This window comes from Labeo rohita, chromosome 5 (assembly GCF_022985175.1).
Source record: "Labeo rohita strain BAU-BD-2019 chromosome 5, IGBB_LRoh.1.0, whole genome shotgun sequence".
In the NCBI taxonomy this organism is placed as follows: domain Eukaryota; kingdom Metazoa; phylum Chordata; class Actinopteri; order Cypriniformes; family Cyprinidae; genus Labeo; species Labeo rohita.
Window position 1 is genome coordinate 46,147,791 of NC_066873.1, and position 25,622 is coordinate 46,173,412.

At 29.1% G+C, this 25,622-nt stretch overlaps 3 protein-coding genes across 3 annotated transcripts in view; all 3 read left to right on the plus strand.

The window, feature by feature from the left end:
* The first annotated feature begins 2,592 nt into the window (after positions 1-2,592).
* Positions 2,593-8,610, plus strand: LOC127165509 (uncharacterized). Its single transcript, XM_051110198.1, has 6 exons — positions 2,593-3,021; positions 3,132-3,167; positions 4,902-5,168; positions 6,472-6,738; positions 8,084-8,200; positions 8,460-8,610. Exons 1-6 carry the CDS (start codon positions 2,991-2,993, stop codon positions 8,522-8,524), a joined length of 783 nt encoding a protein of 260 aa, XP_050966155.1. The 5' UTR covers positions 2,593-2,990; the 3' UTR covers positions 8,525-8,610.
* Positions 8,611-9,870: 1,260 nt separating this feature from the next.
* Positions 9,871-22,253, plus strand: surf4 (surfeit 4). The gene is made up of 6 exons (XM_051110196.1): positions 9,871-10,079; positions 13,577-13,763; positions 15,767-15,843; positions 15,956-15,999; positions 17,329-17,515; positions 21,335-22,253. The coding sequence occupies exons 1-6, from the start codon at positions 10,032-10,034 to the stop codon at positions 21,599-21,601; spliced, it is 810 nt and encodes a 269-aa protein (XP_050966153.1). The 5' UTR covers positions 9,871-10,031; the 3' UTR covers positions 21,602-22,253.
* A 2,798-nt stretch (positions 22,254-25,051) lies between these two features.
* ass1 (argininosuccinate synthase 1) overlaps positions 25,052-25,622 on the plus strand; it is a 39,770-nt gene continuing 39,199 nt past the window's right edge. The window contains exon 1 of the mRNA XM_051110192.1: positions 25,052-25,136. The gene's annotated coding sequence lies outside the window, so the exon portion shown is untranslated. The remainder of the gene's footprint in view (positions 25,137-25,622) is intronic.

Here is a 25,622-nt window from a genome sequence, read left to right on the forward strand (position 1 = left end):
CCTACTTACCGAAAATATCAACTTCAAACCTCAAAACCGGTCCAGTTTTAGAAATCTCACAAAAATAATGATGCCTATGATGCAACCCGAGCAGCTGAGTTATGAGCCATTTTCAAGAAATGACTAATGGCATATCTTTTTTTGACAACTTTTGGTACATTCATCCTAGCACTTGCTGTTCTATTTCTTATCTATTTATTTATTCATTTATTTATTAAAAAAATACTCTGTTACATGTATTACAGTAGACTGAGACTTGTCACGAATGTTACATATTGTGTACCTTTTGCTGATTTGATTGCTTGCCTCGTTTGTAAGTTGCTTTGGATAAAAGCATCTGCTAAATGATTAAATGTGAATGCAAATATGATGCTCAGATGAAAAGTCAAGATAAATAATAAGAATAGTCAATCAATCTATCAAACTTTATTTATAAAGCACTTTAAAACACCCGGAGTGAACCAAAGTGCTGTACAGAAAACAAACTCATGCAAGGCATAAAATACAAATAAATGTAAAACAAAATCTCCTGCAAGACAAAAAAGTGGGTTCTCAAATGATTTATTGAATTAATATTTACAAAATAATGTGCATAAAAATATATACATTTTCTAAAGCACTGTTTCGTATGTTAATGACTTTAAAATAGTGGATCATGTGGCCAAACATGGTGGTTATGATTATACTAACATGCAACCAACCTCAGATGGTCTGTGTTGAATCGCTGGGGAGTAACACAACAACATTAGTGAAACAATATTATCTTAAATTTGCTAAATCTACATTTATGCATGAAGCTTACACTGTTATCCAAAGTGACTTCGCAAAGTGCATGAAAGAGCCATCAATCGTTGTAGAACACAATGACAGATTTATTCGACAACCACAAACTAAGAACATGAATCATCTAAATTTTTGCTATTTAACCAGTACTACAGTAGTACAACTCAGATCACTTGAAAAAAAAAAACATCAAATTTAATAATAGTGATGTATAGAAAAAAGTGTGTACATGTGGTCAGAAAAAAAAAAAAACTTAATGTGCTTTAAATTTCACTTTGTGGAGACAAGTGTAGGTTTAATCAGTGTTAATCATGTATTTTAACGTTTATGAGGTTTCTGTGAGTGTATTATGTTACTGAATACCTATTCATTGTTACTTTATGTTCTCATTTAATGTTATAACTCGACTTACTTATTGCACATTAATGAGTGTATGATTCATTTCAAGCAGAAAAAAATGTAATCTTAAAATTATTTTTTGTGATATTTTGTGATTTAAAAAAAAAATGTCTGTGATATATTCATGGTATGATTGAACAATAAATCTTGTAAATGCAGCCTCAAGATGTTTCCACTGTAACCTCAAAAATAATTTGATTGAAATTGAAGGTAAACAATGTGTTCTTCTTGGTGGTGAGGATGGGACTAATATTCTGCATATACACTGTAGTTACAGTAAGGCACTTTCAATGGAAGTAAACAGGTCCAGGTAATACAGGTTAAAATACACAACATTTTGAATGTATAGGCACAAGACTTTATATACTTACTACTACTACTACTACTACTACTACTAAATATGATTTATTTAACAAGAACATTATTAATATAATACTATTTTATGTAATCATATTATTAATTATTATTATTATTATTATTATTATTATTATTATTGGGATTAATTTATAATGTGCTTATTTTAATGAACCATGCATATCACACATACTTAAAAACTAATATTTTGTCGAAAAAGTCTTTAAGGTTATATAATAATAATAATAAATTATATTAATATTGATATAAATAATAATAGCTATTATATATATTATTTCTATATTATTATTATTGCAATAAATGAAATTTATTTAATAAATATAACATTCATGGTGAAAATGCTAATGATAAATATAATTTATATAATATATAATTATATATTATATTAATATAATTAATATTCATTATAATTATAATTATTATTATTATTATTATTAATATTTTTATATTGTTTTAATAAGTGTAATTATAAAATGAAAATAGTAAATAACATGTATAATTATTATTGTTAATATTATTATATGCATTTTATATTGTGTTAATAAAAAGTGTAATTATAAAATAATAATAATAATATGCTTGTTTTAATGAAGCTTGCATATCACATATATACCAAAAATGAATATTTTGGCAAAAAAAGTCTTTAGATTATCTAATAATAATAATAATAATAAATTATAATAATATTATAAATAATAATCACTATTTTATATATAATGTAATATATAATATAATATAATATAATATATAAATATAATATAATATAATATATAAATATTATATATATATATTTTTATTATACTATCAAGTGTGTGTGTATATATATATATATATAATTTTTATTATACTATCAAGTGTGTGTGTATATATATATATATATATATATATAATTTTTATTTTACTATCAAGTGTGTATATATATATATATATATATATATATATATATATATATTATATTTTACTATATATGTGTATATATATATATATATATATATATGTATGTAATTAATATGAAAATGAAATCCAGTACAAAAAATTAATAAAAACTACAATAATATGTCAATGATCCTGAAATAACAATGTTTTCTAATGTTAGCTGGACCTTATAAAGTGTTGCCATTATAATCTATAGAGTCAAAACTGTAATGGTGTCTAATAACTGCCTGAATCTTTCTGAGAAACTATTTTTTTTCCAGAATTTGTACTTAAACTAATTAAAACTGATTGATGGGGAAATGTGTGCGCTGGTCACTTCAGCTGAGTTTAGTGTAGAAATTGTCCATCCCAGCAACATGCATATATTTTTGTACTTCCCTTTCCTGTTCCTCAATAAAATGTTCTTGATTTTGCAGTTGTCTACAGCTGTTTTCTGTGAAGCTTTGTGTCTTCAGTTCACACATTAACACGCACTGTATGTTTCATCATCTGTCATCATGGAGTTCAGGCTTCTTCCTCTAGTGCTCTGTAAGTACGTGTTTAACATTTAACATTATTACAGTTTGACATGTTAAAGCAGGAGTGTGTCGATTCAGTGTATTGTCAGGTTAATTTTCTTCATGACTTTCTGTCTTTAGTTGTGATTTCACACATCTGCTCTGGACAGACGCAAGGTGCGTGACATTCTTTTTTTATTGCATTTTTTCCCCAGTAACCATTTACAACAAACAAAGAAAAGAGGGAAAACATGATATAAATAATAGTAGACAATAAAACCATAAATTAGGATCATATAAGCCATACATTTAAAGAAGCTGCAATACTATCAAAGCATAGAGTCTAGAGACACTGCAGGTGAATAGGGTAAAAAAAAAACGAATAGTTATCCTTACTTACCTAGTTGATTGATTACATTAATAATTGCAAACATTTTTCTGTGTTACAAGTTTTAGGTTTAAATATGCAATCGAGGCATTATTTCATGAAATATGTGTTAATTTGCATACATTTCTAGTACAAAAATCTAAACACTGGATGAAGTCTGTTTCAAAATTCTTTTTTTTTTTTTTTTTTTTTTTTTTTTTAACATATAAGAGTTGTTCTCATCTCATTTTGTCACTCCATAATTCAGAAAACATAGACAGAAAACAATTTTACAGTTTTTTTGGTTTATAAAATGTTATCGACAGGAATGAAATTGTACAGTTTGGTGTATGTAAGTGCTACTGAAGTGAAGATTTATGGCTCAGTGTAGTAGAAAAAAATTCAATAGCCTTTAAAAATATGTATTGTAATTGAAAACTATTGAGACAAAGATAAAATGCTTTAAAAGCATGTGTTCTTTCCATTAGTCTGAAACAACACTTTATGAAAAAACAAAAAGACCAAAGTCTTGACAGGTGCATGAAAAAACTCCACTGTAAAAAACATTTTGTTGAGTCAACTTAAAATAATTTATTACCTAGCTGTCTTTAAAATTTTAAGTTCAGTCAACTCAAAAAAGTTTAGTCAACTTGAAATGTTAAGTTGCACTAAGTGACAACTTATATATTTAATTTTTTTTAAGGGCAGCTGGGTAACAAGCCCAGTTTAACGGTTTAACAAACCAAATTTTTAGTTTAGTCAACTCAGATATTTAAATTGCGACTTAGTACATCTTAACATTTCAAGATGAGTAAACTTATTTGAGTTGGCTGAACTTAAAATTGTAAAACAGCAGGGTAACAAATTATTTTAAGTTGAATCAACAAATTGTGTTTTTTTGTGTTTTTTTTGGTTTGTTGTTTTTTTTTTTACAGTGTGTGTTTTTCCAGCTTAATATCTCATTTTCATGTACATTGTGGTTCAGATGTCTAAATTTTAATTACAAGTCATCCCATATAGCAAAAATTCACAAATAAAATTTCTTTTTAGTGTTTTCTTAAAATATGTTTAAAAATATTCACATCAATATATTTTCCGTCAATATATTGGCAATTTTTGTGCATTTTTGAAAATATATTCATTTTACTATTTATTAAGAACAACTTCATTTTTGTCTACCTGTAAACATAACACACAATGTTCCAAAAAACAATATCATTATATATAATATTGATCGGTTGCCTGATTGATTGGTCATATGGGATATGAGCAGCAGACAAGAAGACAATCTGATCAGTGGCACTCATTTACTCACATTTCATTAGCTACATTGAAATACACTGGAAAAAAAAAATTAAAAATTAAGTCAAGTCAACTTAAAATAATTTGTTATGCTGCCTCAAAATTTTGAGTTCCATCAACTCAAATAAGTTTGGTCAACTTGAATGTATAATTGAGTTGACTTAACCAAAAAGCTGCCTTAAAATTTTGTTTGAATGTGTGTTTCTGAAGTGATGTTGTGTTTGTGTGATTGTTGTTCTCAGAGAAGCTGAAGCCGGTGTTGAGCGTGTCTCCTGACGGGCCCCTGGCATTCCTCGGCGGCTCCGTGATCCTCACGTGTGTCCTGCTGGAGGTCAATGTGACGTTCAGTTGGTTCTGTCACGATTCTGAAGTTCACCGATCTCAACACAACCAGTTCATCATTCAAGACGTTCAGAAGTCACACAGCTGCACGTACAGATGTTACGGCTCATTCGAACACTGGCCGCGATTCTCCTACTGGAGTAACGCCGTGAATCTCACCGTCATCCGTGAGGAAAAATAGTTACAGTTACATTTACAAAAACTAAAACTACAGTACATGCATTAACTTAAAAAACGGGTCTGTATAATAATAATAGTAATAATTTCTACTATACTTGGCAAACATTTTTTTACATTTAATTAAATTTTTGGGTACTAAAATAAATAAAATAAAACTGATTTATAAATGTTTAGTAGTATAGTAAGTATATATATATATATATATATATGACTAATAGAAAAAAATTACACGCAACAAAATTACTAAAATGAAAACAGAACTGGTAAAAATGTACTAAATAATATTAGAAATATTAAATATTGAAATATTCACCATTAACACACACACATACATAGATAGAAAGAATGGTACTAAAGTAAATAAAATAAAACAAAATTATAAATGCTTAATAAGTATATAAAGATGTATATAAAAAATGACATGCAACAAAATTAATAAAACAGAAAACAGAAAGTATAAAAAGAAAAAAAGAAAAACAACAATGTGTCAATGATACTGAAATAACAATGTTTTTAATGTTTCACTATACATTTTATAGTGTATATATTATACATTATATAGTATATAATATTTCCTTATAGAATTTTTTTAATTGTTGATATTAAAATATAACTGTTTTTAAGAGCCTATAAAAGCTGGTTAAAATACTGGCAAAAATTTACTAAATAACATTATAAATATTGAATACTGAAATATATATAAACCTTTTACACACACACAGACAAATTAATCTTGATAATGTCATATAACTTTGATAGAAAGGTATGTTTTGGATTACAATCAACCAAAAATTATTCAGACAACTGTTAGTATGACAATATTTACACAACTATCAATGCTTTGTTTACCAATTACCATGCAGTGCTTACTTTGTTCAGTCTGTGGTGTAAAAAGGCCACGTTAGCAATTCGAGAAAAAACACTCGAGCAAAACATGGTCAGGTCAAAGTGTTAATTATTTTTGGTCCCAATTTTTTTATCAATATTATTGGTAGTTCACTGTATGAAGAATATTTGGGTATTATATGTGACGGTTTACTTTATTTAGTTATCCTCACTTACATAAATGAACTATTATGTAAGGTATTTAATATAACTGTAACTCTAAATAACTACAACTGTAACTATAAATATATTTTGGTCAGCAGCTAAAATAATAAGCATTGTGCTTAAAAATATATGGAGCCGACTGTATGTTTATATGAGGAGGAGTAAGTATGAAAACTAACAGGGAAAAAAAGGAGAATTTTATTTCTGTATATTTCATCAATATGTTGTGTGTTTTTCCAGGGAGGCCGAAGGCGTCAGTGAACGTAACGATCACTGGAAACACTGCGAGTCTCACCTGTGATATTCAGCCCAGTGGAGACACAGAATGGACGTTCAGCTGGTTTAAAGATGCTTCACTTGTTCCTGTTCACACTGAGAGACTGTTCACATTCACATTAGACAAGTCTCACATGGGGAACTACAGCTGCAGAGGAGAAACCAGACCAAACCAGACCAGACCAGACACACTGAGATCAGACATGAGTGATGCTGTTACACTGACCACAGGTCACACACACACACACACACACACACACACGTTTGTTTGGCTATCTTTGAGGACATTGTGACTTCCATTGATCTGTTGGGTTGATGTTAATCAACTCACCCAACCCCTAAACTCACTCATCACACAAACATGCAGAACACTACATTTACATCAACAACAGCTTTTGGCTGATTTATAAGCTATTTTGACTAGTGACGACCAGTCAGACGTCTCACTAGTAAGATATATATATATATATATATATAGTCAAATACAATAGTCAAAACAAGTGTGTACACACACACACACACACACAAAGTGTGTGATTAAATCAAATATTTGAGTAGTGTGTGTATGAAGATACAGCACGTCATGATCTGTTGACATTATTATACCAAATTAAATAATACAATTATTGATTTTGCATGACATCAAGACTATTTAAATCAATGTTTTAATAAATGATTAATTGTATTATCTTATGTACACTACATTTAAATGCATATGAAGTAAGATTGAAAGAAGTCTCTTTTGTGCACCAAAGCTGGTTTTATTTGATCGAAAATACAGTAAAAATTGCTAAAATATTATTAGAATTCAAAACAGCTGTTTTCTATGTGAATATCTGTTAAACTGTAATTTATTTCTGTGATCAAAGCTGCATTTTCAGCATCATTACTGCAGTCTTTGGTGTCACATGATCCTTCAGGAATCATTCTGATATACTGATTTGCTGCTCAACAAACATTTCAGTTTATTATCAGTGTTAAAAAACAGTTGTGCTGCACAATATTTTTGTGGAAACCATCGTATGTTTTATTTTTCAGGATTCACTGATGAATCGAAAGTTCAAAAGAAGAGCATTTATTTGAAATAGAAATGTTCTGAATTATAAATGTCTTCACTGTTACCTTTGATCAATTTGGATTAATTAAGATGTTTCTGAAAGAAGTCTGTTCTGCGCACCAAAGCTGAATTTATTTGATCAAAAATAGAGTAAAAATAGCAAAATATTATTAGAATTCAGAATAGCTGTTTCTATGTGAATATCTGTTAAACTGTAATTTATTTCTGTGATGCGCAGCTGAATTTTCAGCATCATTACTCCAGTCTTCAGTGTCACATGATCCTTCAGAAATCATTCTAATATGCTGATTTGCGGCTCAACAAACAGTTCTGATTATTAGCAATGTTGAAAACTGTTGTTTTTGTGGGAACTGTCATACATTTTGTTTCTGCATTTACTTGCAATGGAAATCTTAACATTATAAATGTCTTCACTGACACTTTTGATCCATTTAATGCATCTTTGATGAATAACAGTATTCATTTATTTGAGCTGTTTTTGAATGCTGTTGTGTTCAGGTCGGTCTGGTTCAGAAGCGTCGCTGTCGGTTCTCAAGCTGTCGAGTTTTCTGCTGGCGGTTTGTCCGTATCTGCTGGCGTCCGTCATCCTGGCACTCAAATGCTGCAGATCTCACGGTCAGATCTCACTGCTTTAGCATTTAGTATCTGAAAGCTGCTTTACATCCATCGTTCATAACATACACTATCATACAATGAAGACTGAAGCACAGAGCTCACACGCTCTGACTGTCTGTGCTTACATACTATGAGTGTCTACTAATATTTCATACAGATCCAGCAGTGCTCAACTGGTTTTGCTTCAGGAGTTTACATTGCACATCAATATTTGATTGTCTTTGTTTACTCTGTATGTGTGTGTGTGTGTGTTTTACAGCTCGGTCTGATGGGAAAATGAGCCTGTGTGCTGTCACAGAGAATCTGCATGATCCTGTCTCATGATTTTGTGTTTTATGTCTATTTGTGTGTGATATTCATTAGACTCTCTTTATTTTTATATTTATAACAATAAAATGTTTACATATGTTTTTTTTCTGAGTAGTCTCTACAGAATTGTATTCACTTTTATTTATGTCTGACTTGTATAATAATAATAATAGCTATTTTATATATAATGCAATATTATGTGTAAGATAGATGATAGAAAATTAATGTATCATTATTCTTATATTGTTGTTGTACATAAAATAATATATTATTAAAATAAAATATAATTTATTATAAATGTAATTATAATTATAATATATATTTTAATAGTAAATATCATTTATTATTATTGTTTGATTTAATGAAGCTTGCATATGACACATATATCAAACGAAAAAGTCTTAATAACAAGTGCAATTAAATAGTAGTTAATAAACGTTATCCTTATTATTATAATTATTATTAATATTATTATTATATTAATATTATATTGTATTAGTAAACAGTGTAACTATAAAATAATAGTAATAATAATAATAATATGCTTGTTTTAATGAAGCTTGCATAACACATACTAAAAATGAATATTTTGTCAAAAAAGTCTTAAAGATGATCTAATATTATTATTAATAATAATGATGATGATAACAATAATGAATTATGATAATATTAATATAAATAATAACTATTTTATTATTTATATTCAGTCCTGGTGAAAATGATAAATAATGATAAATACAATTTATTATTATTATAAATTTAACTTGTTATTATGATTACAATTTTAAAATTAATTTCTTAATTTCTAATTCAAATAGTAAATTACATTTATCATTATTATTGTATTAATATTATATAGTCTTATTAAAAATGTAATTATATAATAATAATAATATCCTTGTTTTAATGAAGCTTGGATATCACACATATACTAAAAATGAATATTTTGTCGGAAAAGTCTTAAAGACTATCTAATATTAATAATGATAATAATAACAATGAATTATAATAATATTAATCTAAATAATAATAGCTATTTTATAATTTATATTGAGTCCTGGTGAAGATGATAAATAATGAGAAATATAATTTATTATTATTATAAATTTAACTTATTATTATTACAAGTTTAAATTTAATTTCTTAATTTCTAATTTTAATAGTCAATAACATTCATCATTATTATTGTATTAATATGATATGGTGTTATTATTTTTTTAAATAAAAAAAAATAAAGCTTGTTTTAATGAAGCTTGCATATCACACATATACTAAAAACTAATATTTCGTCGAAAAAGATGATCTGACTGTCTGTCGTGCGCGCGCACGGTTGAGTATACGTGGCTCGCGGGAGGCCGCTGTGCGCGCGCTCGTAGGTTTCTCGTAGCGGCGCGCTGCATTGTGGGACGGTGGCGGCGGAGGCCTAGACAAGCAGCAGCATTTGTGAGTGTTTGACACGCGTGTGTTTATATTTTTCCGCGGCTGATATCGGTGCAGTCTACCCGGCGGTGATCGGTGAGTGATGGGGCAGGAGGATCTGATGAGCGCGGCGGAGGACGTGGCGGATCAGGTGCGCCAATCACACGCAGCACTGAAAACAGCTGTTCGTGTGTGTGCATGACATTCATCTGCATATGCATGACAAATACAACATATTAGACTTTGTAAAGCTGTCGGTGCGTGTTTGTGTGTGCAGCAGACACTCGCATATGCCGCACAATGACAGTCTGCTCCGTGCTTTTATTGGGAACTTTCATTATTCACGTTCGGAAATGAAATGCACGCTCATGCATTGACTATGAAGGCAAATACTAGTTGCCAAGTGATGTTAGAACATGTTCAAAGAGGGTAAAACATGCAAGCAGCTGCAGTACAAATGCACATTTAATGCAAGCTCACATCAAGTTATTTTTTGGTTACTGTACTGTACTTCAGTGAGTGTGTGGGTCTGGAATCAGAGTTTTGCTCTGAATCAGCTTGAGAATGATTGCTCAACCTCACAGGCTTAGGTAACCCTTTCAAACACATGAGCTGCTTTTGTTTTTTCCATTTTAAATCTTCATTTCTTCACAGTTTTTATAATGTGCATGCTGTTAAAGTGTGTTTTGCTCTAGTTTGGATGTGTGTGAATCCCAGCATATGTTCAGCGACTCGCTGTTTCAGGATGTAACTTAAAGCCTCTTGCAAATCTGCAGTCTAAATGTGGAAAAGTCAGTGTATCGCAGGAGTTCGGGTTACGAAGCCAAATGCTGTGTGAATATGAATGCGAAGTATTGATGCTGCTAAACTTTAAACATATGTTTGAACACAGCTGTTTGCTTTTATTTGCTTCAATAATGAGTCAAAAAGTGATGTTTTGCTGCAAATTGCAGCTACAGCATTTGTTTTTTTTGGAAATTGACGGTTGAGTGCATTGCGTTCACATTCTGACTGTGTAAAATGTGTAAACGTATTCTGTGCACACTGTACATATTGCAGAAATATTTTAAAAAATAGCATGGAATTGGTGCTTTTTTTGTATTTCTGACATTTTTATTTATTTGCTGTTGTTGTAAGAAATGTCTATATCATTTTTTTTAAATAGAAAACTAAAACCATAAAAACTTGAAATAAAATAGATGTATATTTTATTTCAATAAATTTTAACTAATTGCCAAGATAATATTTCTTATTTTAATTTAGCTTAAGTTGATACTAAAATGGGACTAAAATAATAATAATAATAATAACTCAATTTAAAACTGATTAAGTTTTTATTTTTGTTTTTCTGACTTCATTCATTTATTTATTTATTTATTTATTTATTTATTTTGTAAAATATCAGATTTATTATAGAAAACTAAAACCATAAAAACTTGAAATAAAAAAAAAGATATATAAAAAAGTCTTAAACTTATTTTATTTTAACTAATTACCAAGGTAATATTTCACATTTTAATTTAGCTTTAATTTAATTTAGCATTTTAGATACTAAAGTGGGACTAAAATAACTCAAATTAAAACTAATAAAGTTTTTTTTTTTTTTGTATTTCTGACATTCATTTATTTATTTATTCTTTTTTTTGTAAAAAAATGTTTATATCACTTTTATTATAGAAAGCTAAAACCATATGAACTTGAAATCAAATGAAATGTACATAAAAAAAAAACTTTAATTTTATTTCAGCTAGTTGCCAAGGTATTGATACTAAGTTGGTACTAAAATGGGAGTAAAATAACTCAAATTAAAATCTGATAATTTTTTTTCTTTTGTATTTCTGACATTTATTTATTTGTTTATTTATTTATTTATTTATTTATTTAAATTATTTTATTTCAGCTAGTTGCCAAGGTAATATTTCAAGTTAATAATAATAAGTTATTTATCTTAACTTGATACTAAAATGGGACTAAACTAACTAAAATTAAAAAGACACAACGCAATTACTAAAACTTTAACTGAAATTAAAATGAAAACAGAAAAAATAAAAACTAATTCAAAATAATAATAAAAACTATAATAGTTTCTTTAAAAATAACACTGATCTATTTATTTTTTATTATATTTTTTAAATTAATTTTTTATTACTTATTTAGTACATCAAGTTAAATTAACAAAACAAGAGGAAAACAAGATGTTGCCTTGGCATCTCGCTGAAATAAAATAGGTTTTGCCTGTGTTATTTCAGTTTCAGATCAGTTCATTTGATCCCAAGTAAGCCACGTTTTCCTGGTAAATATGTTCCATTTGCTGTGTTGTAGTTGTGTTTGTGCCCTTGTTTATTGAGCACACAATCTCTCATGGGGTTGTTACTGCACTGAACTCTGATTGGCTATCAGGTCGGTCACATTTGCATATCTGCTCATGATTGGCTGCTGGCGAGAGCTGATGTGGTCTGTATATATCTGCTGCTATTTTGGCCGCTGATGAGCTCTAGTGAGGGTTTGACCTGCTCACTTCACTCACAGAGCTACAGTTTCACAACACCACACACCGCTTCCTTTGCTGTGTTAAGACAAATTTGAAAAAATATGAATAAATATTTTATTATATTTTTACTTTTTCTTGGTTTAATTGTCCTGCTATGACTAAATGCTCAATATGGAGGCTGATTTTCTTTTTAGTAGGATTATTATTATTTTGTTGCATATTTAAATATACTATTTTAGAAATAATTGTAATTTATTACAGAATTTTCATGTATTTAATATTTCCAAAATATTTCAGTGTATATTTTTACCAATATAATTCTATTATTCAGTTCAATTCAGATTTATTTGTATAGTGCTTATCACAATAGATATCGTTGCAAAGCAACTTTACAGCAAGTTAAAGTGTTTACAATACATTTAGTAGTAGACTACTACTTACTACTTACTAATAATTTTATTATTGTAATATAATAATATATTATTATAATTATAAATTAAATAATTATATTTACAATTTAAAATATTTCAGAATTTTATTTTTTTATATTTTATTATATTTTTACTAATATAATTATATAATTATTATTATAGTTATATTATTCAGTATTATACTATACTTTACTATATAATTTATAATATTTCAGAATTTTCATGCATTTAATTTTTCAAAAATATTACATTATATTTTTACTAATATAGTTATATTATAATTATGTGATTAAATGTTAATATAATTATATTTATGATTTGTAATATTTCATTTTTTAATATTTCAAAAATATTTCATTATGTTTTTTTGCCTACTAATTATATATTTATATTGTTATAATTACATAATTAAATATAAATATAATTATATTTACTATTTGTAATATTTCAATTTCAGAATTTTTATGTATTTAATATTTCGAAAATATTTAATTTGTTTACTAAATTACATAATTAAATATTAATATAATTGTTTACAATTTATATTTCTCAATTTTTTTGTATTTAATATTTTAAAAATATTTTATTATATTTTTTTACTTTATTCTTGCTTATTATCTTGATTATTATTGGCTTTGATGTTAGTCATCATCTGCCGAATGTTAAGTCATGTGTGAAATGTGTTTGTGTGACTGATGGTGACGTTTGTGTGTCTTGTGTTTGCAGTTCTTGCGGGTCACTAAGCAGTATCTGCCTCACGTCGCTCGCCTGTGTCTCATCAGCACGTTCCTGGAGGACGGCATCCGCATGTGGTTCCAGTGGAACGAGCAGAGAGACTACATCGAGGCCACGTGGAGCTGCGGATACTTCCTCGCCACCTGCTTTGTGCTGCTCAACCTCATAGGACAGATCGGTGAGACACACACACACACTATAACACACACACACACACACACTGGCCTCATTTTTACCCTTGTGCTGGTTTTGAGTGAAAGTGAACTGATCAAAAACTAAAAAAGGACATTCGTGTCAAAAATGGTTTTCTTTATTTGAGACTCATTCAGTGGTGATTCACCAAGCCTGCATTTATTTGATCCAAAGTACAGCAAAAACTGTAAAATTGTGAAATATTTTTACTATTTAAAATAACTGCTTTCTATGTGAATATCTGTTAAAATGTAATTTATTTCTGTGATGCGCAGCTGAATTTTCAGCATCATTACTCCAGTCTTCAGTGTCACATGATCCTTCAGAAATCATTCTAATATGCTGATTTGCTGCTCAAGAAACATTTGATTATTATTATCAATATTTAAACAGTTGAGTATTTTTTCAGAATTCTTTGAAGAAGAGAAAGATTCAAAGATCAGCATTTATAGAAATTAATACTTTAAAGGATGCATTTTATGCATGTATAAATTTGTAACATTTATAATGTTACAAAAGATGTCCGTTTTGGATAAATACTGTTATTAAGAACTTTCTATTCATCAAAGCGACGTGAAAAAATTCTCCTCAGCTGTTTTCAAAATAATAATCATAAATGTTTGTTGAGCAGCAAATCAGCATATTAGAGTGATTTCTGAAGGATCATGTGACACTGAAGACTGGAGTAATGATGCTGAAAATTCAGCTTTGAAATCACAGGAATAAATTGCATTTTAAAATATATTCAAACAGAAGATGGTTATTTTAAATAGTAAAAATATTTCAAAGATTTTACTGTTTTTGCTGTGCTTTGGATCAAATAAATGCAGGCTTGGTGAGCAGAAAAGACTTTTTATTTAAAGTAAGAAAAATGATTTTTTTTTTTTTTTAGTTTAATCAGTTTTATTTGTTTTAGAACTTCGAATTAAACTAAACGGAAATAAGAAATGTTGCCTTGGGAATTAACTGAAATAAGATATTTTAAATAAAATAAATGTTACTGGTAGTGTATTGTCCAGAAAAAAGTTGCGCATGAATTTAAGTTTGCAACAGGTACAAATTCCCTTGTTGAGAGAAAAAAAATGCAGCTATATTTCTGCATTTCTGTGTTCTGTTCAAACCTGTTATTATAGTTTTTATTAATATTTTGAGTTAGATTTTATATTATATTGTCTGTTTTCATTGTAATGTTATAGTAATTTTATGTGGGTTTTTGTTTTTTTGGTTTGGTTTATATAGTTTTGTTTTTAATTTGTAATAATACTTTTATTTATTAGTTTTAGGTTTTCACCTTTTATTTTAGTATTTGAAGTTAAATTAAACAAAAGTAAGAAACGTTGTCTTGGCAGCTAGCTGAAATACAATATTTAAAAAAATTATTTCTGTTAATATATATTGAAAGTAAGAATTTTTTTTATGGTTTAGGTTTTCAGAAACTACAATAAACCTGTTTGCACACAGTTCAGTTATTTACTTTATAAAACTATATACAATTACTAAAATAATTAGATGACGACAAATATTTTTTATATAAATTTGCACTCCAAGCGTCATCGTATTATTAAACTCAGAAACATTGTAAAATACCTTTAAATAAAAATACAAATTAAATGTATATAAAAGTTTTCATATGATGAGTTTTGCTATGTTACTTTTGCTTACGTTTGCTAACTATTATTTATTATTTATGCATAACCATGGCTTGAACTTCACTCAATATTTAAGTAAAACAGTGACTTTCACATATGCATGAATGTGCTGGCGCAGCAGTACTGTACAACATACACATTCAGCTGAGCCGTGCAACTTTATGTATAAATGATTGCCTACATTTTAGTTTTATAATTAATAGACGGCAATGTATGTTTGCTTTGCATGTCTGATGTTAAGTGCATCACATTAGTTGCTTCAGAAGCACATTTCAGATAATTGGCATAAATGTGATGGTACTGTACTGTAGAGCTGATGTGATGACGGTTTTGTCCGCAGGTGGATGTGTTCTGGTCCTCAGTAGAAACTTCGTTCAGTACGCTTGCTTCGGGTTGTTTGGCATCATCGCACTACAGGTGAGTGAACAACAGCACACGTGTGTGCATGTGTCTGTGGTTCTGTTTGTAGACTGTAGTTTTGTGTTTGAAGCGTGCAGCATGTGTTGATCAGCTCGTCTCTGTGTTTCAGACAGTCGCCTACAGTATTCTATGGGATCTCAAGTTTCTCATGAGGTGAGTTCAGATGAACGACTGTCAGTAGCTCATAAACGCTACGTTCACACTGGAGCTGAATGTGGTGTCACTCCTGTTTCAGTCCTGTCCATTTCCAGTGTTTGGTGATATACTGTTTACACCAGTATACTAATAAAGTTTTAACTTGTTTTTTTTTTTAGTTTGTGACCCTGGACTAAAGTTTATTTAGTTTTGTTCATTCACAATTAAAAATGTTGCCTTGGGAATTAACAGAAATAGAATATTTACTTTTTAAAAATGTTATTTGTATTGTTTTTTTCTGTTTAATTTATTTTATTTTATAAATTAATCAATTTACTTTATGTGTTATTTTATTTAAAGTAAGAAAAAAGTTTTTTAGTTTATTCAGTTTTATTTATTTTAGAACTTCAAATTAAACTAAACAAAAATGAGAAATGTTGCCTTGGGAATGAACTGAAATAAAATATTTAGCTTTTTAAAAAATGTATTTGTATTTGTATTTTTTTTTTTTTCATTTTATTTGATAAATTAATACATTGATTTTATGTGTTATTTTATTTAAAAGCAAGAGAACTTTTTTTTTTTAAGATTATTCAGTTTTAGTTATTTTGTTGCCTTGGGAATGAACTGACCAAATATTTTACTTTTTTATTTTATTTGTATTGTTTTTTTTTCTTGAATTTATTTAAATTATTTATTAACTATAAATATTCCGCTTCACACACTGGTATTTATATTATAAAACCAGATTCAATTTATAAATAGATTAACAGTTATAAAATATAACAATTAGGTCGTGACAACCACTTTTACGTAAATGCATTTTATATAATTGTGTGGTGTGTTCAGGACCAAATTGAACGACTGGTGCAAAAACTGTTTGCAAATGATGCTATTTATTAATTAACAAATGAAAGTTGCAAGTTATTAATTTACTATTAATTCCCAATATTTCAGTGGTTGCTAAAGTAATTTTGGTCAGTAATAACTGACACCGAAAAGACTGTTTGTGTTTCTAGTTTTTAGTGCAGAAGCACTGCACAACACACACTGCATAAAAGCGACTCTCCAAAATGCAATCAGATGCATGTTTTTAAACCTGTCCTGGAGCCCTGCCCTGCACATATTGCACATCTCAGTCATCAAATCATCAGCTCATTATCGATATATTAATTTGGGTGCGTCTAATAATCGAGAGGGCAGCGATGCCTCCAGGCCAGGTTTGAAAACCCCTGAATGTAGAGCCAAAATCTAACCACATACAATGTGCAAAGTGTGCACAAACTCATGACTCCTGCATGTCCCGCACACACAGAATGATGACTGTATTGATCTGTGCTGATGCAGGAATCTGGCTCTGGGTGGAGGACTGCTGCTGCTGCTGGCCGAGTCTCGCTCCGAAGGGAAGAGCATGTTTGCCGGCGTTCCGTCGATGGGCGAGAGTTCGCCGAAGCAGTACATGCAGCTGGGCGGACGAGTGCTGCTGGTGCTCATGTTCATGACGCTGCTGCACTTCGACTCCAGCTTCTTCTCTGTGAGTCGCTTTGAGCGTTTTAGCAAACTGTGTGTCCAATCTGACATAGTCTGGCACCTTCAAATAATCCAGAAACATTTCATCTTCAAGCCGCTTCTGCCACAGGTCTGGGCCGGGGGCGATTATTGTTAGGTTGGCTTGAGAAATCTATGGCTAGCAACCAGAATCATGCTAGGATCTTGCAAATCATGCTAGAAACATGTTAGCAACATACTAGGAACTTGTTAATCAAGCTAGAAACATGCTAGCAATATGCTAACAACCTGCCAATCATGCTAGAAACATGGTAGCTAATCTGACCATTTAATATTCTTCCATCCATCCATCTATCTATCTATACTTATATTTTTTTTTATATATTCCATGGTACTAATTATATATTTTTAAGCTTTTTAACAAGTAGAATGAGATTAAGTCAGTATCAGATTCAAATGAAATCAGTAATAACAAAATTAATTTGTACTCCAGAGGTGACACAGAAGAACACAAAGTGTGTTGTAGGTGTATTTTCATGTTTAATGAGACTCAGAGGTGACATGAGTGCAATCAAATTCAGAAATTCATGTTGAGATTAAGTTTTTAAATATCAAATTTTGAATATAGAAATATTAAATGATTTAAATAACCGAAAAGATGAAACTAAAGCTGCCAGTAGGTGGCGGCAAGTCACTGATTTAATCACTGAATCATTCATTCATTTGATTCGTTCAAACGGCTGATTCATTCAGGAATAAAGCAGGTGACTCTTTATGAATGGGAAATTGAATCACTGACTCACTAGATTCATTTAAAAACGCACGTTCATTTATAAACGAAACACCGCTGTGTTTGAATGGAGATGTGCAGCGGCTCAGTTGTGACTGTTTCCAACTATATTTGATGAAATCGAGCAAAATCAGGCAATGGTGTTATAGTCAGACAATGTAAGTCACTTAATATTAACTTCTTGTTTATTTAACTGTTGTATTAAATCAATATCTCATTTACAAACTCCCTTAAAAGTCATTAAAAGCTGTGACTCATCTTAGTTCATCATTATAATCAACAACTGCACAATCCATCTCTTTTCTCCACACTTCGTTTATTAAAAAAGGACGGGTGAGAGATGTCTGTGGTGCATTACTCAACGTTGCAAAAACTCATGGAAACCTTTGAAGCAAACACAAATACGCTGATCGGGTCAGTCGCACTGATGCTCCTAAATATATTTTTCATAGTCGCACGCTAATGCGACTGAAATGGTTGCATTGTAGAGCCCTGAAGATGGGAGTGAACTTTTTCAGCATTATTATAATGCCGTTTCATGCATGAAATGTTGTAAGAGAATAAAAAACTCAAGAATGGGTCAAACGTTCTGAAAAATCCAGATTTTGCCATATTTTTTGCCATGTTGCCCAGGTAATTGCAACATATCTCACTTTTGCAGGATATAAAGTCAGAAAAAAAAGTTTTTCACAATATATAATAAGTTTTCATCTTGCAGTTTTGTTCTCTTTTTGTTTCCACCATGGAATAAAGAAAAAAAATAGGTAATTGTGATTTTTGCAATTCTGACCTTATATCTCACAATTTTGAGGAAAAAAGTCTGTATCATGAAATCTGAACTAAGAATTATGAGAAAATTGTGAGATTATCTTATTCTGAGTTTATATCTCACATTAAGGACGTTTAATATCTCAAAATTCTGACCTTTTTTTTTAATGTTACACCACATAAAAAAATTAAACCGGTCCTGAGAAAAAGTGAGAATATAATTGTGAGATTTAAAAATCACAATGACCTTTATTTTTGTTTTTTGTTTTTTAATCTCATGGCAGAAACAAGCTACAATAGTTTGAGCATTTGTTCAGATTACACCAAAGAAAATAAAAACGTAAAAGATAGAATTTTTTTTTTGTTTGTTTTAACTGACATTTATTTAATTGCACAGCCGTTTATCTGATGAGTTTGTACTTGAAATATGTCAGATCCACTGACTGGATCATTCTCTATCAGTCTGAAATTTGACTTTGTTTTGTGTTATTTTGACTCCTGACGTTTCAAGAAATCTTTTTCCATTTTTGTGTGCGATACGCTGACATAAAATGGCTTGGAAAAAAAATTCTCTCAGAAATTGCTATTAAATGTCACAAATAATTACAAAGAAATATTGTGACATTGATTTAAACGTGAAATTTTGAAGTAGTAAAACTATGAAGTGAGAGTTTTTAGGTTTGGAATGAATGAATGAAATTCGACACGAGCTGTAAATCATCATGTGACCGTGTGAAGAGCGCAGACGTGTGACATGCGCTGTGAGATCGTGAACCCAGAATCAAATGTCACGAAGCTGCAGGAAAGCAGGGCAACTCATTCATACTCACGCGGCTCTGTGCATCTAAATAAATGGGTTGATATGATATAAATATTGCGGTAGTTTATACTAATAACATTGAAATTTTGCAATTTTTGCTTGTTTGCTGCAGTATTGAAAAAAGACACCATTCAAAAGTTTGGTGTCTGTAAGATTTTTAAATGATATTTTGTTTAATCAAATTACAGCAAAAATAGTTAAATATTATTAGAATTTAAAATAAATGTTTTCTATGTGAATATGTGTTAAAGTGTAATTTATTTCTGTGATGCGCAGCTGAATTTTCAGCATCATTACTCCAGTCTTCAGCGTCACATGATCCTTCAGAAATCATTCTAATATGCTGATTTGCTGCTCAACAAACATTTCTGATTATTAGCAATGTTGAAAACAGTTGTGCTGCACAATATTTTTGTCCAAACTGTCATGCATTTTATTTTTTAACAGCATCAAACTCTAAGTACATGCAAAGTATTACTACTACAGTATTACAAAGTATTCTACACTTTTAAAAGAGTAAGACCACAGTTAATTTTCTTCAAAAGTTCAAAAGAACAGAATTTATTTGAAATAGAAATCTTTTGTAACATTATAAATGTCTTTACTGGTACTTTTTGATCAAGTTAATGGTATTAAAAGTATTAATTCCTTTTTCAAAAAAAGCACATAGTGTTTCACAATTAAGTACATTTTGTAACTATTTTTGAACTGCTACATTTACAGTACATGTTACTCACTGTTAAATGTTTCATTTTTTTCAGTATCAAAGTAACAGCATATGCAAATCTGCCTGATACTTTGTATCACCACGAAATGTAACTCATGTAATCATCCAGCTCTAATCTGCTAAATGCAATATTATCATCATTTAAAATGACTGTTTTCTATGTGAATATCTGTTAAAATGTAATTTATTTCTGTGATCAAAGCTGAATTTTTTTCAGCATCATTATTCCAGTCTTCAGTGTCATATGATTCTTCAGAAATCATTCTAATATGCTGATTTGCTGCTCAACAGATATTTCTGATTATTATCATTAATGTTGAAAACAGTTGTGCTGCACAATATTTTGTGGTAACTGTGATGCAATTTATTTTTCAGGATTCGCAGATGAATAGAAAGTTCAAAAGAACAGCATTTATATGAAATGGGAATCTTTTGTAACATTATGTATTCAGTGTCACTTTTGATCAATTTAATGCATCCTTGGTGAATAAAAGTATCAATTTCTTTTCAAAACTATTACATTTGCATATTTTCAGTATCAAAGTAACAGCATATGCAAATCTGCCTGATACCTTGTATCACCACGAAATGTAACTATATAATCATCCAGCTCTAATCTGCAACTATAAGGCATATTCTAAACATTAACATGATTTTCTGCTGTATAAATAAATTGGATTACTACTGGACAATCGTGACATTTCTTGCGAGTGAACTGTAACTGTTTTCTGTCTGTCAGATCCTGCAGAACATGGTGGGAACGGCTCTCATCATCCTGGTGGCCGTGGGCTTCAAGACTAAGCTGGCCGCGCTGACGCTGGTGGTGTGGCTCCTGGCCATCAACGTCTACTTCAACGCCTTCTGGACGGTGCCTGCGTACAAACCCATGCACGACTTCCTCAAGTACGACTTCTTCCAGACCACGTCGGTCATCGGAGGCCTGCTGCTGGTGGTGGCGCTGGGCCCCGGCGGCGTGTCCATGGACGAGAAGAAGAAGGAGTGGTGAGGAGACGTTCGGGAAGAACCCGAGACGCGAGAACTGGCTCGTTTGCTTTCAGAACGACCCGATTGCGTCACCGTTTCACGCACTTCCTCTTGCGTTGTTAAATCCTGGAGTTTTATTTACCGTGTTTTCCTGCATTGCAGCAAGTCATTTCAGTCACGTTTTCTCATCGTTAGTGTTAATGAAACTGTTTATAGAGAACTGTTTAAAAGCGCTGTGACAGATATAGAAATGTGAAATGGACTGAACAGGTTGTGAATGTAACACGAAACGGAGCATCACATCTTCATCATCTTTCTGGACTCTTGATCATGTTTGTGGCTGAATCTCGTCAGATGATGCTGCTGTGGGCCTAACGCATCTGTGGTGCGTCCGATCGCTCGTGTGAACTCTGTACTGTAGCGTCTCGGGCTCTCGCTCGAGTTGATTGTCGGACAGGACGTTCGTCGAATTCCGTTGTTTTACAGTCGACGCCGGACGAACGGGACGGGAGCTCCTGTTCCTCCACCTGGTCTATCCGAGTCTTGCTCAAGTGTTTTCTGTTGATTCTAAAAAAAAAATAAGTCACTGTGTTGATTTTTCAGAAGTTTATATTGTATTTTTGACTTTCAGTTTTCAGATCATGGCGGAAAAATAAAGCAAAACCAACAAATGATTAATATGTGTGTTTGTGTTGTGTTCTGATTGATTGCTTTCACATGCATCCTCGTGACGACGTTCAGACCATGTTGCAATTAATAAATTTGACTGTGTAAACGATGATTAGATCAAATTGTTGCAGTTAAGCTCATAATTATAGCAACAATAATTATAGTAAATTTAATGCACATTTTAATCACAATAAATAGTAATTAGTAACATGTAAATGTAGTCATTGTCTCGGTTCTTTAACAGAAGTTCTCAATCAGGGAGACAGGAAGATGACACAAAACATGAAAAATCTTATGAAAAAGTTATTTTTATCTTAATTCACTACCTCAAAGAAAAAACGTTTTATGGACCTGGAAAAATAATGTAAATTAATAAAAGTAATAAAAAAAAAAAAATCCACCAATAAAATGCATGATACATTTAACTTAAACTAATACATTAATATAATACTAATAATTAATTTATATACCATTAATATTAACAACTAATAATTATAATTAACTTGATTTTATAATTTTCTAATACTTGTATATTTAATAGCCATTTCCACTTATGTTCATTTGCTGCCTTCAGCTTTTTTTGCAGGAAATTTAAAATGTATTAAACTGACTTTAAAAATTGAGTTAAATGTCACATAGCTTAAAAATGAAAAATGAATAAATTAATATAAAAATATGTTGCCATGACTTGATTTTTTTGTTTGTTTATTTTTTTTTACATTTTTTTTAAGCATCTGCATTTTTAGTAAGGAATATATCAAACTATTTTATATATTACCTGGTAAAACCATGTGAGAAAGTTTACATTTATAAGTGTGATTTCTGGACCTGGAAAAATCATGTAAATTAATAAAATAATAAAAAATAAAATAAAATAAAATTACACCTATTTCAAAATGCTGCCATTTGATCTTTTTCAGTAAATTTAAATTGTATTAAACTGACTTTAAGTTTAATTTCATATAGCCTTAAAATTAAGTTGAAATTGGTTTAATTTTTTTTAACAATTTAAAGTAATATAAAACATTATACAGATTTTTTTACTATATATATATATATATATATATATATATATATATATACAGTAGTCAACATTTGAAGTGGATCAAAAAAAGTTAATCAAAGTTGTCCTAAGACAAGAACGGGTATTCTTTTTGGTTTTAGGACAAATTTAATGAAAGGTTTTGATCCACTTCAAATGTTGACTACTGTATATATATATATAGTAAAAAATATATGTATTTATATATATTTTATATATAAACATATATTTAATTTTTTTTAACAATTTAAAGCAATATAAAACATTATACAGATTTTTTTACTATATATATATATATATATATTTATATATATTTTATATATAAACATATATTTAATTTTTTTTAACAATTTAAAGCAATATAAAACATACAGATTTTTTTTTTATATATATATATATATATATATATATATATATAGTAAAATATATATATATTTATATATATTTATATATATTTTAAAATATTTAAAATATATATAAATATATATTTTTTTTTTAACAATTTAAAGCAATATAAAACATTATACAGATTTTTTTACTATATATATATATATATATATATATATATAGTAAAAATATATATATTTATATATATATATATATATATATATAATTTTTTTAAATATTTAAAATATATATAAATATATATTTAATTTTTTTTAAACAATTTAAAGCAATATAAAACATACAGATTTTTTTACTATATATACATATATATATAGTAAAAAATATATATATATTTATATATATTTTATATATAAATAAATATATATATATATATATATATATAAATATTTAAAACGTATATAAATATATATTTAATTTTTTTTAACAATTTAAAGTAATATAAAACATTATACAAATTTTTTTACTATATAGTAAAAAAATCTGTATAATGTTTTATATTACTTTAAATTGTTAAAAAAAAAATTAAATATGTATTTATATATATTTTACATTATTATTATTATTATTTTTATTTTTTACAGCATGTACATTTTTAATAATGAATATGTCAAGCTCTAGAATATATTATTGGGTTAAACCATTTGAGAAAGCTTGAACTTATATGTGTAATTTCTAGACCTGGAAAAATCATGTTAATTAATAAATATAATAAAACTCAGTGCACAAAAAAAAAAAAAAAAAAAAAAAAAATAATAATAATAATAATAATAATAATAATAATAATAATAGTTACACCTATTTCAGCTCGCTGTCATTTTATCTTCATTATCAATAAATTTACATTAAATATATATTATATATTTTAAACTGACTTTAATATAAACTGAATTTCATATAACCTAAAAATGTTATATGAATTAAAATTAGTTTAAAATTAGTTAAAATTAGTTTAATTGTTTTGTTAATCTAAAGTAATATGAAACATTATACATCATTTTTTATTTTTTTTTAATAATATTATTATTATTTTTATTATTTTACAGCTTGTGAATTTTTTATAATAAATATGTCAAGCCTTAATATATTTAATCTGATAAAACCATTTGAGAATCCTTGAATTTATTTATAAGTATAATTTCTAGACCTGGAAAAGTCATGTAAACGCACTGCAAAAATAAATACCTATACAATGCAACTTGAGGAAGTTAGCATATATCGTAAAAAATCCACACACCTATATTTTAACAAGACTGACAGAAACAGGCGATCATTTTTTTGTCCACTGGCAATGATTGGCTCGTGTGTTCGGGGGGGCGGGGCAGCGAGCATGTGCGTGATAATAGACCGCACGGAGCCGCAAGAAGCGGCCAAACTGGATTTGGGTTCGGGGTTGGACGCGTCTGATCGTTCCTTCATTTTTATTTCCTGGTGTGATTAGGTGAGTTTCTGCTTCTGTGTGTTTCTACATTCATGTGAATATGAATCTGACGTGATTTATCCAGTATTTGTTTACACCAACAGGTTGTTGTTTATGTGGACTGATTTATATATATATTTATTTCTGCTGATTCTTATTTCTGCAGGCTAATTTAAAATAACATCTTGATTATATGACTGTACAATGCAAAAGTGCGATTTGTTACAGTTTGATAAACTGCAAACAGGCTCAGTTATTCATAGACTGATGATTTTAATGATCAGCTGCTCTGTTATACACTGATTTATTGGCACTTCACATGTAAAACAACTTGCGCTCAGTATCACCGCAGGTAATAATTGATCTTCACAATAAAAATACTTGTTTTTTTTTTCATTTCATAACACAGTCATCAACTTGCACAACCTGAATGTCAGCTTAAATGATTTTGCATAACAAGTTATTAAATATACAGTGAGCTTTTTTGTTCTTTTTTTTTTTTTTTTA